This window comes from Sarcophilus harrisii, chromosome 1 (genome assembly GCF_902635505.1).
Source record: "Sarcophilus harrisii chromosome 1, mSarHar1.11, whole genome shotgun sequence".
NCBI lineage: Eukaryota > Metazoa > Chordata > Mammalia > Dasyuromorphia > Dasyuridae > Sarcophilus > Sarcophilus harrisii.
In genome coordinates this window covers 42,192,689-42,206,769 of record NC_045426.1, presented here as the reverse complement: position 1 = coordinate 42,206,769, position 14,081 = coordinate 42,192,689, and the positions used below count along the sequence as shown (strand labels likewise).

The following is a 14,081-nucleotide window of genomic DNA, read 5'->3' as shown; positions in this document are numbered from 1 at the left end:
TTCATAGTCAAACATTGAGTTTTTGTGAATAAAACAAGAAAGTTGCAGGCAATTGTGTTTTTTTGATATTGGTAGGGCTCAACTATTCAATATTTGATGGAAATATATAGCTCCTTAAAATCTGCAGGTAACAAATCTCCTTTTAACTACTGAAGTATGGGATTAATAAAATATGACCATCTTTGCATCTGAGTTTAGATTATGTTTTCAGGTCTTCCTGACTCCAGGGCCAATGTTGTATCCACTGTGCCATCTAGCTGCCTAGCCCCCCACACGCTCCAAACTATGTTTTCATATACAAGCCAACTTGAGATTGAAAAAAGTGAATTCAGTGAAACAAAAGCCAATTTATATTTTTTCTATCTAAACAAATGGAATTTTTTAGCCAGGCAGTCAATCTAAGAAGGAATCAGGCAGATCATATATGTTTTGCAAGTCTCCCATATATCTTTGTTCTTCTTATTTCAGGGGTTCTTAACCTTTTTTGTATTATGAACTTCTTTGGTAATCTGCTGAAGTCTCTGGACCCCTTCTTGGAATGATGCTTTTAAATCCATTAAAGAAGCTTCAAAGCATTACCAACACAACTCATTATATTGAAATAGTTATTAAAATATCTTTTTAAAAAATCAAATAGGCTTATAAACTCAAAGGCAAGAACCATTGTCACCTGTTGAAATTACTGCACCATGTTAACATAGTATTCTGTGTTTCTGAAAAGACTAGCATTTGTGATTAATACGATTTGGTTGTTTTCTCCCTATTATGACCACTTTTGAGCTTCTCAAGAAATGAAACAAATATCTCTGATGTCTTGTGGGAACCGCTAGAATTTTTTTTAATCTTTTATTCAATTTTTCCCCCACAGCAATATAAGAATTGAAGGCATGCCAGAGCAGGAACCTGAACTTAGCTATGTAAGTAGGCAAGTCTTATCAGCTATTTGTGAAATTGTTTCCTCAATCTGTCAAAGAAGGATAATGTGATATGCCCTTATTCATCTCACAGTGGAGTCGGGATGGGTGAATGCTGATGGAAGTGCTTTGGAAAGTGAAATGATGAACATATGTTACATTTGTTGTTTCTCTTTCAAACTTAATGACAATGAAATGACTAGACTTTCTGGCACACCTTGTGACAATCATGCAATTGTGAGATAATATTTAGCACAGTTTGTATTTAACAGCTCCTAATTCCAGAAAGCTATGTGTATAAGGTGATGTGCTTCGGATTTGAGTTCAAATTCTGCTTGTCATTTAGTACCTGTGAAATTAGTGCAAGTTAACTCAAATTCTGCTTATGTTATTTAGTATCTGTGCAATTAGTGCAAGTTACTGAAACTCTCTGGGCTTTGATTTTATCACAGCCCATGTTTTTAAGATTTAAGACTTAAAACTCTCAATAGAAGTATATTTATGTAATCTAGTCACATAAATCATCTCCAAGACTATTTGTGTCTGTTGGCATTCAACTGTAAATCAACCTGTTTGTTTTTCTCTTAAAAACCAAAGAAACAAAACCTAAAAATTTGCCATTTCAATCTCAAAAGAAGCAATCTACACTAAAGATCACAATTCTTATTGGCAATTAGAAGCAGAGGAGGATTTTATCTAAATATTGAATCTGCTGAATATGGGGGGGGGGTTATATTTGAATCATGGAGGGAGAAAATTTAATCTTCATGGTTCATTAAGAATAAGGAGGAACAACGCCTCCTTGGACATGGACAGCATTACTGGTACGTTGTAATTGCTTTTTGACAGGCTGGGAGAATCAATGTCCAATATAATAGTCTAGGTATCTGCCTCCCTAAAACTTTGTCAGAAAGCACAGTGGGGGGGATATGGTCTTTGGACTAAGGAAATTGATTTTACCTTAATATAACTGCAATGTTAGAAAAGTTTTAGGAGCCAAAGTAAAAGTTTGTCCTGATTGATGAGTCAGCATAGACAAACTGTGTTCTGTTTCAATCTCAATCCCTGAATATCATAGTGGTACCTCTGAATTCCTCTCTATGGTAGTTATGATTTATACCAGTCATTTCAGATTTCTTATATACTGGTTTCTTTCTTATATATTCTCTCATAATGTATGAACCAGTGTGGGGTGAGTGAAGGTATATGGGGTAGGGAAGAGAGAAGCATGAATCAAAGGAAGGAAACATAATGGATTGTATTTGGATGAGGAAGAATGGAAGGAAAATAAGTAATATTATGATGGACTTGTATAACAAATCATTTGACTAGAGAGGGATCAAATAAATGATGAGTTTGGGAACTGGATACAAAATATGGCATGGAAACATGATATATGCATGTATGTATATATGCTAAAGGACTTCATCTATTCATACATCCACTAGGAGGCTTCTTGTTTAAAGTACAGCAATTGATGAATTCTTGATTTCTCTCTTGACCAAATCTGGGGTCCATGAATTTAAAAAAGAATATACTATCTAGATAAGTATATTTCAATCCAATTGTCTTCCTGTGTATATTAAGCATTGAACAACAATATTCTAAAAATTACATAGACTTAACCAGGCTGTCCATGACATAAAGAGAACTAAGAACCCCTTTCTTAAAGAATGATTTTATTTTTCAAAAGACAAGCAATAAAAAGGGCTACTATATTTGACCTAATTCTGACCAGTTAGAGGGAATGGTTGCTAAAGAAGTAATGATGGGAACATTGGGAGGAAGTGAACTTTCATTTTAGATTTCATAATAGATCCAGTGGACATGGTCTAGTCATCCCAGAGAAATTCAGTCAAGTAGAATGAGAAGTTCTTAGGTTGAAAGGTCAATGATGCAAATATAAACTGTTATGATGAGGGGGAAAAAAAGGTGGGGATCTAAAGATCTAGAGTGTAAGAGAAGGTAGAAGCTATGAAGCCCAAGTGCCTAATTTTACAGAGGAGGAAACTCAGGCATAGAGAAATCAAATAATAGATAATGTAGTGGATTGTGTTAGACATTTCATGAGGAAGACAAATCCTGACAGTATTCAGCTAAGTTATGTGCTGTGAAGATCAAATAGAATAGTGTATATAAAATGCTTTGCAAATCTTAAAGTGCTGCATAAATGCTAGTGATGATGATGATGACGATGAAGGTCTTATTGTTAGCATGTATCTGAGACTGTGTTTGAATCTAAGTCTTCCTTATTCCAAGTCCAATAGCCTAGCCAGGTAACCTGACTACTTCATTTGGATGAATGTGGATGCTCAGGTCACTTACTGGATTAGGTTTTACAAGGACATGTGTAGGAGATGTTAAGAAGCTCATGATGAATATGGAAGAGGGATAGAATCCTATAAGACAAGGAATAACAGGAGTACTAAAGCTCCCAACAAATCATCTGTGGGGATGAAAGGAAAGGAAAGTGAAAGATAAAGGACAGAGGTAGGGGAAGGATAAGGAACAGGAAAAGAATGGAAGAGTAAGGTAAGAGAAGAGGAAGAGAATGGAAAGGAAAGAAAGGGAAAGGAAGAGGAAGAGAAGGAAAGAGAAAGGAAGGGAAAGGAAGAAGAAAACAAAGAAAAGAGAAAGAAGGAAAGGAGAGAGAATGGGAAAAGGAAGGGAATGGAAGAGAGGATGGGGAGGGAAGGGAAAAGAAGAGATGAAGGGGAGGGAAGAGAAGGAAAGAAGCATTTAAATTAAGTGCCAGGAATTGCGCTAATCACTATAAACATTGTCTCATTTGATCCTCATAATATGCCCATGCTATTATTATTCCCATTTTATAGCTGAAGTAATAGAAGCAGAAAAGTTAAGTGACTTGCTGAGAGTGACAGTTATAAGAGTCTGAGATCAGATTTGAACTTACTTCATCTTTACACAAGTTCAATGCCACCTACCTTCATTTGTAGAGAATACAATTCAGACAAGAAAGGGAATAAACTTTCTATTTGCAGTATAAAGAACAATGAAAATGGATGATAGAAAAATGGCAACAGAAAAGATCTGTTTTCTCTTAACTCACATAATCTTTAGATATGGAGATGTAAAAAAATATTGTGAGCAGAGGATTGAAAACCAGGATAAAGAAGATGGTTAGAATACTTGGTCAAGAGAGGAGGTCTCAATTTAAAAAAAATAACCCATAGATTTCATAATTTCCAAATTTGAGGATCACATAGGATTTCATACATAGAAGAAAAAGACTTCTTAAAAGGCTTATGACCTAAAATAAGCCCATTGTTTTGCTGAGACAATAGATTCAGTTTTGTACCAAGTCACAGACTAAGCTGGCTTGGACTTGAATCTCAGGTCTTCTGACACTCAATTCCATTCTTTTCATTCTTTTTCTACTCCAATGTGAATAATGTTACTACAATGGATGACACAAAGAGGATACTCTGAATCTTACAAGATGACATTTATTTGCTGGTAATACTTCTGGTTTAGAACAAAATAAGTGTGAAAGCAGGATGAGGGAGTTAATGTTAGAATATAATTTGTGAGGAAACAATCTGGACTGCAAATTTAACATAAATTAACTGTGATAGGCCAATCAAAAATCCAGAGTGATACTTGGGGACATGAATAGATGATTAATGGTAAGAAGTTTGGGACAGCTCATATTTGCCTCTGATCAGAATTCACCTTCAGTTCTGGGCACTATAATTTAGGAACCATATTGATGACATGGAATGGATTCCAAAGAGTACAGTTAGAGTAACAGTTAGAGAATGCAAGTTCCCTAAAGTCAGGGACTGTTTTGACTTTGCTTTTGTTAGAAACTAGCACAAGATTTCCCTAAGTGTTCAATTAAAGGAATGATCTTTGACTCGGAGAAGATCTGATGGGAAAATGGTTTAATAGTTATCTTTAGGAACTAAAGGACTATAATTTAACTATAGCAACCCAAACACAGAATTGGAAGGGACCTTAGAGGCCATTGCAGTCAATGTCCTCATCTTACATGTGAGAAAACTGAGGCACAGAAAGATCAAATGATACACCTAGCAAATGTCTGAGTCAAGGTATGAACCTTTGTCCTTCTCACTCCACATCCATGCTTTAGCCACTGCTTGATGCTATCACACAAAGGACGTAGGAGAGTTGGTTTATGTGTTTGGGAGTTGGGTTTATGTGTTATGTAGATATAAGAACAGTGGGATCAAGAGGTAGGCTTGGCTTGAGATGAGAAAAAACTTCCTAATAATTAAAGCATTTGAAAATGGAATGGGCCACATTAGGATAGAGTTGGTTTTTCTTCACTGGTTGTCTTAGAATGGAATTTGGAAATTATTTCTTGGACAAATTGTCCAAGATACCAAATCTGGTATAGGCTGAAATGGGCAGTGGGGTGGTGGTACAGTGGATAGAACACCTGGATTGGAATAAGGAGGATTTGAATTTAAATGCAGCCTCAGGCTCTTGCAGACCACAGACACACACCCACACAAAAACACACATATATACTATATGGCAAGTCACTTAACCTTGTTTGCCTCAGTTTCCTCATCTGTAAAATGAGCCAGAGAGGGACATGGAAAACCATTCTACTAGTTTTGCCAAGAAATCCCTAAACGAGATTAAATAGAGGTGGCTATCACTGGAAAATAACAAATAGGCTGAACGGATTGGTCACTGAAGTTTCTTTCAACTGTGAATTTCTGTGATTAAGATAATATAGCACAGTGATAAGAATGCTGAATGTGGAGGCAAAGGACATGGATTCAAATTCTGCTTTGGATACTACTTTATACTTGTGTGACCATGGACAAAGCATCTAATTTCCCTAGTAATGTCTCTTCATATGCAAAAAGAGGAGTATGTGTGTGTGTGTGTCTTGGTGGTTAACCAAGTCCCTTCTGGCTCTGAATCTATGATCCTGTTATTTGTGAAAGCTAAATGTTTACTGTGTGGACTCTAGGGGACTGGGCAGGATTTGTTGGGCTTTGAGGGATAGGAGAGGACTGGTCTCTCTTTCTCCCTTGCCTTCCCCCCCCCCCCATTTTATTCTTCCCCCCTACCATGCCTGTTTTTCTCTGTTTCTCTGTCTTTCTCTCCGTCTACCTGTCTCGCCTCTCTCTGTCTCCATCTCTGTCCCTCCCTTTTTCCCCTCTCTTTCCCCCTCCCTGCCCCATGTGTGTGTCTGTCTGTCTCCCCCTCCCCCACTTCATGACATGACTGACTGAAAAAGGATTAAATAACAGCACATTGGATATCATGAGTGAAGGCTCTAGGTGGAGACTTGTGAATCACTTCATATGCTCAGATGAGAAAGCAGAGAGAATGCTGTATTGAAACAGCAACCCAACAATAGCAACAAAATCCTGTTGGAAAAAGAATGCTCCCAAAAGACAAATATCTTTACAAATGACAGCATATTTATTAACAATACCTTTAAAAAAAGATTACATCTGCTAGATCACTGATAAATATCATTTACACTGGGGATGGAAACTACATGGGGTGTCCTATTTTTTTATTTATTTTGCTGTTTTTTTTGTTTTTTAAATATGATTTTTATATTTTTTTGTATTTTTTGTTTTTTGTATTTTTTTTGTTATGTTTTTGTTTTTACATAGAAGTAACCATATTAAACTAAGAAAGGAACACAGCGTGAAATACTGACAATATATATATTTTTTCCTGGTTAACACCCTTGACTTTTACACAAGTGGAATCCTGATTATGACTTTACTGAATAAATATATTTAGAAGGTTTAAAAGTTAACTTGTATTATTTGTAAGCAAAAATATGACAAGTTACAGGCAAATTCAAGCTCTCAGGAAAGAAAAAAAATGGTGGCAGCACATTTAAAGGTGAAAATTTTTTCTAGAAAATTTTATCACTTTAGTTATGTTGATAGCTCTGTCAAAGTCAGCTTACAAAATTCCCCTATAATAACAAACAGTGCTTTCCTGAATAATATGGTTTGTTTGATATTGTCACTTTCCAACGCAATTTTAAGACTAAGAATGTAAAAGTTTATAAAGCAACTAGGCCGCCTACATAAAACTCACGACTCATTAAGGGAACATACAATCATATCAAGGATCTTTCTGAAGATTCATATGAAAAAAATGTACTTGCAACAATTGCTTGCCAAAACAGGAGAAATCTGTTAAATTTCGTACATTATCTTAATTCGGATGATGGGGTTTTTCTTTAAAGAGCTACATAGATATCATATATAAGAAATTTTGCAAATAAATTATGAAACCATCAACATAGAATTACCTTTTAAAATGTACATTCAAAACAGATAGGTTTCAAGATAGGAAAATTATCTTTTATTTTCAAAGACTTGGTTGACTATAGTAACTTGATCTATGTTACTACAGGATATGTAATGTTGATTTCCGTGTCTAAGATAATGTTACTACGAAGACAATAGAAACTGAGTTGAATATAAAGAAAACTTTACAGTGCAATGAGATGCTAATGTCATAGATGGGAATATTGCACAAAGTGCCCTTCGGGCGGTGTGTTTATGCTTTTGAAATTGCAGCCATTCCTGAAAATTGTAGGTCAAAATCTATAGGATGATGGGAGGGGGGATTGGGAAGAGGAAGAGAGTAAGAAGGGGACAAATTTTACATGTCAGAAGTACTTGATTCAATGCATTAACCACCATCATAACTGCCATTTAAATCCAGTTGCCTTGAGCGACAAACCAAGTCTCCATCTGTTCTACCCGGGGATGCCCTGTAAAACTGTACAGTCAAGTTGCAGTTGATTTGGAGACAAGTTTGAACACTCCATCCTTAAAAGAAACATTTTCAAATGATAATTTTATGATAGTGTCATCCATAGCATTTTACAGCAAGAGGAAAAAAAATCAATATCTACATTATATGTTAACTTTAAAAAATTCTATAAAACACTAAATATATAATAAAAAATATGCATATAAGGACATATGTAAACTGCTTTGGTAACATCATATTACAGATGTTTTCAGTGCATTGCAGAGTTTCCAAAGAAACTTCAGACAAAGCTATATTTGCTTTGAGGAAGTACTGTATAATGCCATTTCTAAAGAAGCATAAAACATTTTTTTCCAGTAATAAGATGTACTTGAACAACAATATTACTTAGTACTGGGTGTCTTCAAAACAACTAGCTAAATGTTGCTTATATTATCATCAGCAAGTCCTTTAGATATTTTTTGTCATAAACTGGATCTCGCTGTGAGGGATATCATTATCGTACTGATGGCCGACAACGTGCAAGCATTTGAAGTTGAGGCTCCAGATCCTCTTGCATATGCACCTAAAAAAAGAAAAAGAAAGAAAGAAAATTTATCACAACTGCTAGAATTATGGAAATGACTATTCAGCTAATGACTAAGGTTGGGGAGAGGTGAACATCTTTCAGTAAATGAGATAGACTAAATGGAAACATATGGCACCTCCTGGAATATTCTCCTTTGGGGCAGGTATTGGAGGGGAAAAGAAAGGGAGGTTGATGTAAGTAATGGACTCATATAACATCTGTAAATTTAGGACAGGATAGCTAGGGGTCTGGAGTCAGGAAACTTCATCTTCCTGAGTTCAAATCTGGTTTTAGACACTTAGTTCCTGTGTAGTTTCAATTTCCTCATCTGTAAAATGAGCTGGAGAAGAAAATAATTATTAAAAAACCTTTGCCAAGAAAATCCCAGGTGGGATCATGGAGAGTCAGACCTGACTGAGAACGACTGAACAACAACAACAATTTTAGGACGACCCTTTGAGGTAGATATTTTGTACATTATGGCTCCCACTTTACAGATGAGTAATCTGAGGCTCCATAACTTGTTTAGCTTCACATAACAAATAAATAACAGAATCAGAAAAGGACCTTAGGCCTTTGAGCATCAGTTACAATTCATCCTTTTCACTCTATTATAGCAAATTCCCAAAGAAATCAGCTCTTCCGGGCATATATGGTACAAACTGATTGGGAGCTTTGATCAAAATGATACAATTTCAGCTCAAATGGGAATCTCCTTGTAAATAGAACAGAGCAGAAATGGTGCAGATTCTCTCAAAATTATGTGTGCTCTCTCTTCTAAGCCAGACACCTACAACTGGCCTATCTGTATTGTCTGAAGGTTTACAAAGTACTGTACAGATGTGATCGCAATTCCTGAAAGAATAAGCTTTCTCCACAGAATGTTTTGTTCATATTGGATTGGCAATTGAATTTGACTTAAAAGGAATGTGAGACCTCTTATAAGAAGAACCTGGTTATAAGAAACCCTGGAATCACAAGTCAAACCAAAAGAAAAATAAAATCTTTGCAACTCTTTGTGGAGATTCCGTCTCACTTAAGGTGAGATAAATGAGCCTCAATCTTCTGTACACTGAAGATAGCTTCCATATCTCTCTGTGGATTTGGCTTCATGTCAAGATTATAAATGAAGACTCTTATTTTCCTTCAAATTGAGTCGAATTTGGCCCCCTTCTGAAAAGTGAAGAAATTCACATCTGTGGGTTTATATGGACTAAGGATGCTGCAAACATATATCTTTGAATCGTTCCTAGGGTCTGTTATACCAAAATACCAGATGTACTTGAAGAGATGTGCTGTTCAACAGCCTTAACAGAGTTATGGAACCCTTCATGCAAAGAGAAAGAACTTTTTGAGTGAGTAAACACTGAAGGATTTGGTTTGGAGCATCCAAATATTGACAAGAAAAATTCAATTCATAATGGCTTCATTCATGTGCATACTACTGACATTCAATTTTTGCATCACATAGTGAGTGCTTTTTTAGTTGGAAAATTTATCTGCTATTGCTATGTATAGTATTAATAATCAATCAATCAACAAGCATTTATTAAGCATTTACTCTGTGCTAAGCACTGTGCTAAATGCTGGGGATAAAGAGACAAATTCTTGCTCTAATAAAAATTAAGATCATGCACAAAATATTTTAAGTGAAATATAGTCAGAGATAGTTTTGACAGGGAATAGGGAGTTGGTCTCAGAGTCATTCAGTTATTAAGCATTTATTAAGTATGTACTTTGTGTCACGCACTGTACTAAGCACTGGACATACAAAGAAAGGCAAAAGAGAGTTCAGATCCTCAAAGAATTCACAGTCTAATAAGCTATATATTTTGGAGATAATCAACAGGGCGGGGTGTCAGGAAAGGCTTCCTGTAGAAGGCAGAATTTTAGCTAAGACCTGAAGGAAGCCAGGAAAGCTACAAGGCAGAGTTGAAGAGGAAGAGCATTCCAGGTGTGGTACACAGCCATTAAGACCACAGAAATTGGACACGTGGTATATCTAATGCAATGAATAGCAAGGTCAGTGTTGTTTGATCATAGAGTATGTAGAGGGGAGAAAAGTATAAGAAGACCAAAAAAGTAGAAAAGGGCCTCATTATGAAGGGCTCTAAAAGCCAAATTGTAGATTTTAAATTAGATCCTGGAGACAACAGGGAGCCAATGGAGTTTACTGAATAAATGGGTTGACATTCAACCTGCACTTTAGGAAGATCACTTTGACAGTTGAATGGAGGAAAGACTTGAGTGAGAGAGACCAGCAAGCTATTGGAACAGTCTTGGTGTGAGGTAATAAGGGCCTGAGTAATGAAAGTGGCAGTTTCAGAAGAGAGAAGGGATATAAAAGAGATGCTATGGATATAAAAGAGATGCTATGAACTTAAAATCGATAGGATTTGGCAACAAATTGGATATGGAAATTTGAAGAAGGAGAAGAGGATTACAGCTAGGTTATAGGTCTGGGTGACTGGGAGAGTGAGTGATGGTTCTCTTAATAAACAGGGGAGTTTGGAAGTGGGTGGGATCAGAAGATATTGAATTCAGTTTTGACATATTGAGTTTAAGATATCTACAGGATATCCAGTTTGAGGTGTTTAGTCACATGGAAATGTAAGACTGGAGGTAGGAGAGTGTCTAGTGTTGGATTACTAGATTTATAAAGACCAAAAAGCCTGAGTTCAGGACCTGCCTTTGATGTACACTGACTGATGTTGGGACAAGTCAGTAGGTCTCTCATGGATCTTGAGAACTAAGATTACAATTTGGTAAGATTTCAACCTTCTTTGCAACAAAAACTTCAAACTCACTTTGCAGAGTGATTTCCCTATATCAATGAATCATAGTTCCAGTTCCTATCCCTATTATCACTATATATATTCTTTTGACATGTATTTGAAACATTCAATTGAATTAGTTTTTAGTTAACACTATTTTTAGACTATAACGTGCTATCAAACAATAAACATTCATTAAATTCCCAATATGTGTTAGGAATAGTGCTAATTACTGAGGTTTAAAAAAAAGAATCAAGGAGTTTACAATCTGAGTGAATTTACTTATATCAAAAATTTATCACTCTCTACACACATGAGAGAACCTGGTGCAAATGATGCTATGCTTCCATGGGGTATGAGACCAGGGGTTAATTCTGTTAAATCTTTCTCAGGTGTTGGATCCAGGTCCAACTGGCTAAGGGTTGGGAATATTTGGAGGTATAGTCTCATGATATTACATAGGGATAAATGTAAAGTCTTATGCTTAGGTTTTAAAAAAAAATCAACATCAAAAGCAGAATGGGGAAATAACACTGGGTTGGGGTTAGAAAAATCTAATTAAAATCCAGGCAAGGTCATTCACTCAAAGCATTTCTATTCTCTTGGGGAAACATTAAGTCTCCTTCCAGCTCCCAGTCTCTGATCCAATGTATACACAAACATATACACATGGAAACAGTACCCAAGTACTGATTTGAAAAAATGGTCATTTCCCTCTCCTTGGAGGCCTTCAAGAGGAGGCTAGATTACCAATTGTTTTATTAAAGAAAGGATTTTGGATCAGCTATAACTTGGAATGTAAACTCTTTTAGGATAGGGAGTGTTCTGTTGGATTTTTAGAGTGGCCCATTTTTGTTTTGCATACTTTTGTATATGGCAGGCGCATAATAAATGTTCTTTGCCGTAAAGATGATCTCAGATGACTTTGAGATTGTGCAGTTCTTTGTAGAGAGCTTTCCTCTTGCATATGCTAATTGACAGATTTTTTTTCTTCTGATTTTTACTCTATCTTTTTGTTTGATGCTGCCTGAGGCTGTGTCAGCATGCACAAATTGGTCTGGCTGTTTAATTGACTGATGACCTGTTAAGTTAGTCAAAACTGATTTGTACATTTAGAAACAGTCTGAGATCAGTGAGTACCCTGAAGAAACTAAATTATACTGAGTTCCTTTTTATTAGATTTCTTCCTTGTCATACCTAATTGCTACTAGGTCTTGGTCCAGTGGTCTTGGACTCATTTGCATGACTTGGCTACATGACATCTCTATGCTCCCTTACAAAGCATCTGTCAAGCCAGAAAACAATGAAAAATGGCATTCTTACTTGATATCTTTGGAATTCGAATTTGTTCACTGCTACTGCCATCTCCTCCATCACTAAATGGCCTAATTTCTATTATGTAGTCTTCATCAAAAGGCAAAGAAAGCTCCACAGATGTCTTGTTTGTTTCAATTACAGATGTGCTGCTTTGTCTGTTCCATCTATATAAAACCTATAATACAAAAACAACAGGCATCCATTACTACTCTCAGAAAAGCCCCCCAAGCCCCCCAAATGCCAACCGCTTTTTGCCTTTACCCATCCTATGCCAGCAGGATAAATAAACCAATAACTAGACATCATTGCCTGACCCTAGTCCCTACCCTAATTTGGAAATAATATTCTAAAAACTCCAACACTATATGTCTGTGAAGAACTTTGCAATTTCCAAAGGATGCTTTCACAGCCATAATCAGCTTTAATCTTCATGACAATCCTGTGAAGTAGGCCATGCAATATTGTCACTTTCATTTTATAGATGAGGACAACTCCACCAATAATGCATTAGTATTCTCCACTATACAACATCATTAGAAAATTGGTATGGTGCAGTGGAAAATGATGATGGGATTGGAGACCTGCTTTTGGACCTTTTTACGCAGATTATGTTGGGCAAATTTGTTCTTCAGTTTCTTTATCCTTACAATGATAACATTTGACCTTTATAATATTTTTTTAAGAGGAAGAAAAATAATTCAGCAAAAGGAATCAATACATTGACTAGATCAATTGTCAATCAACTAGATCTGGGCCCATCTAGTCCATTCTCCTCATTTTATAGAGGAGGAAACTGAGGTACAGGGAGACTAAATGATTTGCCTAGAAAAGGATTTGATTATTCACTTCTTAGAGTCTTAGGTTTCTTTGCTATAAAAGAGAATAGCAGCCTTCTTTCTCTTAAATTTAAGAGCGACTAGCTGGACATTTCTTCGCACGGGGTCCTCGCATTTCTCTGGGAAGGTGTCAAGTTTCCACATATCCCCTGGTATCCAAAGCCTCAAATTTATGTCCTACTACCACAAGGTGCTGAATATCATTTCCTTAAATTAGAAAAACTCATCATTCCTTCACCTGAGGCACCTTAGATATCTACTCCAGCATCCCCTTAGTCCTTACTAATGATTGTGCACCAATAAATCCCCTGTTTTATTTAGAGGTGTCAAAATTTCTCATTCCACAGCTCTGGGAGAACAAGCTGGTTTATCAGATGCAGAATCACATCCCAACTTCCTGGAATAAATTGCTTCTTTGATTTACCTCCCATCTTTTCCAGGTATCAGGAAATTCAACTAATTTAAAGTATAAATCTTACTCCCAAAAGAAAGATTTCCTGGGAAAAAATTACAGACTGTACCCAATCTGCAATGTGATGAAACTGACTTCTGTGGCAGAAGATTGGCATTTGAGCATCCTCTCTCCTGGAAGTGATATAGCCCAGGGACAGACGGACCCTGTCCAGACCTTTGGTTTCATGCTTAAAACAGGGTAATTCAATAGACAATTTCTAAAGCAAATCCCATGTTCTGTATTTTCACACCCTCACAATCAACTGATATAGCAAACATTTGTTAAGCATTTACTATGTGCCAGGCAACTGTAACCAAGTGCTAGAGATACAAAGACACAAATTAAACAGTGTTTGACAGTTAGGTGCCAAGAGATAGAGCACTAGACTTGGAAGACAAGTTCAAATCCAACCTCATGTGCTTACTTTGTGAGCCTAGCAAGTCTTATAACCCCCTCCTGCTTCAG

The 14,081-nt window shown here is 36.3% G+C and overlaps 1 protein-coding gene and 1 long non-coding RNA gene across 6 annotated transcripts in view; one reads left to right on the top strand and one right to left on the bottom strand.

The window, feature by feature from the left end:
• Positions 1-865: 865 nt before the first annotated feature.
• The window catches only part of LOC116421722, a 78,649-nt gene continuing 65,433 nt past the window's right edge, over positions 866-14,081 (top strand). The window contains exon 1 of the long non-coding RNA XR_004232217.1: positions 866-917. This is a non-coding gene — a long non-coding RNA (uncharacterized LOC116421722). The remainder of the gene's footprint in view (positions 918-14,081) is intronic.
• Positions 6,325-14,081, bottom strand: part of CNTN4 (contactin 4) — a 1,178,424-nt gene continuing 1,170,667 nt past the window's right edge. For all 5 annotated transcript variants that reach the window (XM_031954124.1, XM_031954148.1, XM_031954139.1 and 2 more), the window contains 2 exons: positions 12,333-12,501; positions 6,325-8,232 (listed from right to left, as the gene is read on the bottom strand). In XM_031954124.1, coding sequence (XP_031809984.1) covers positions 8,132-8,232; positions 12,333-12,501 — 270 coding nt within the window. In that variant the 3' untranslated portion in view covers positions 6,325-8,131. The remainder of the gene's footprint in view (positions 8,233-12,332; positions 12,502-14,081) is intronic.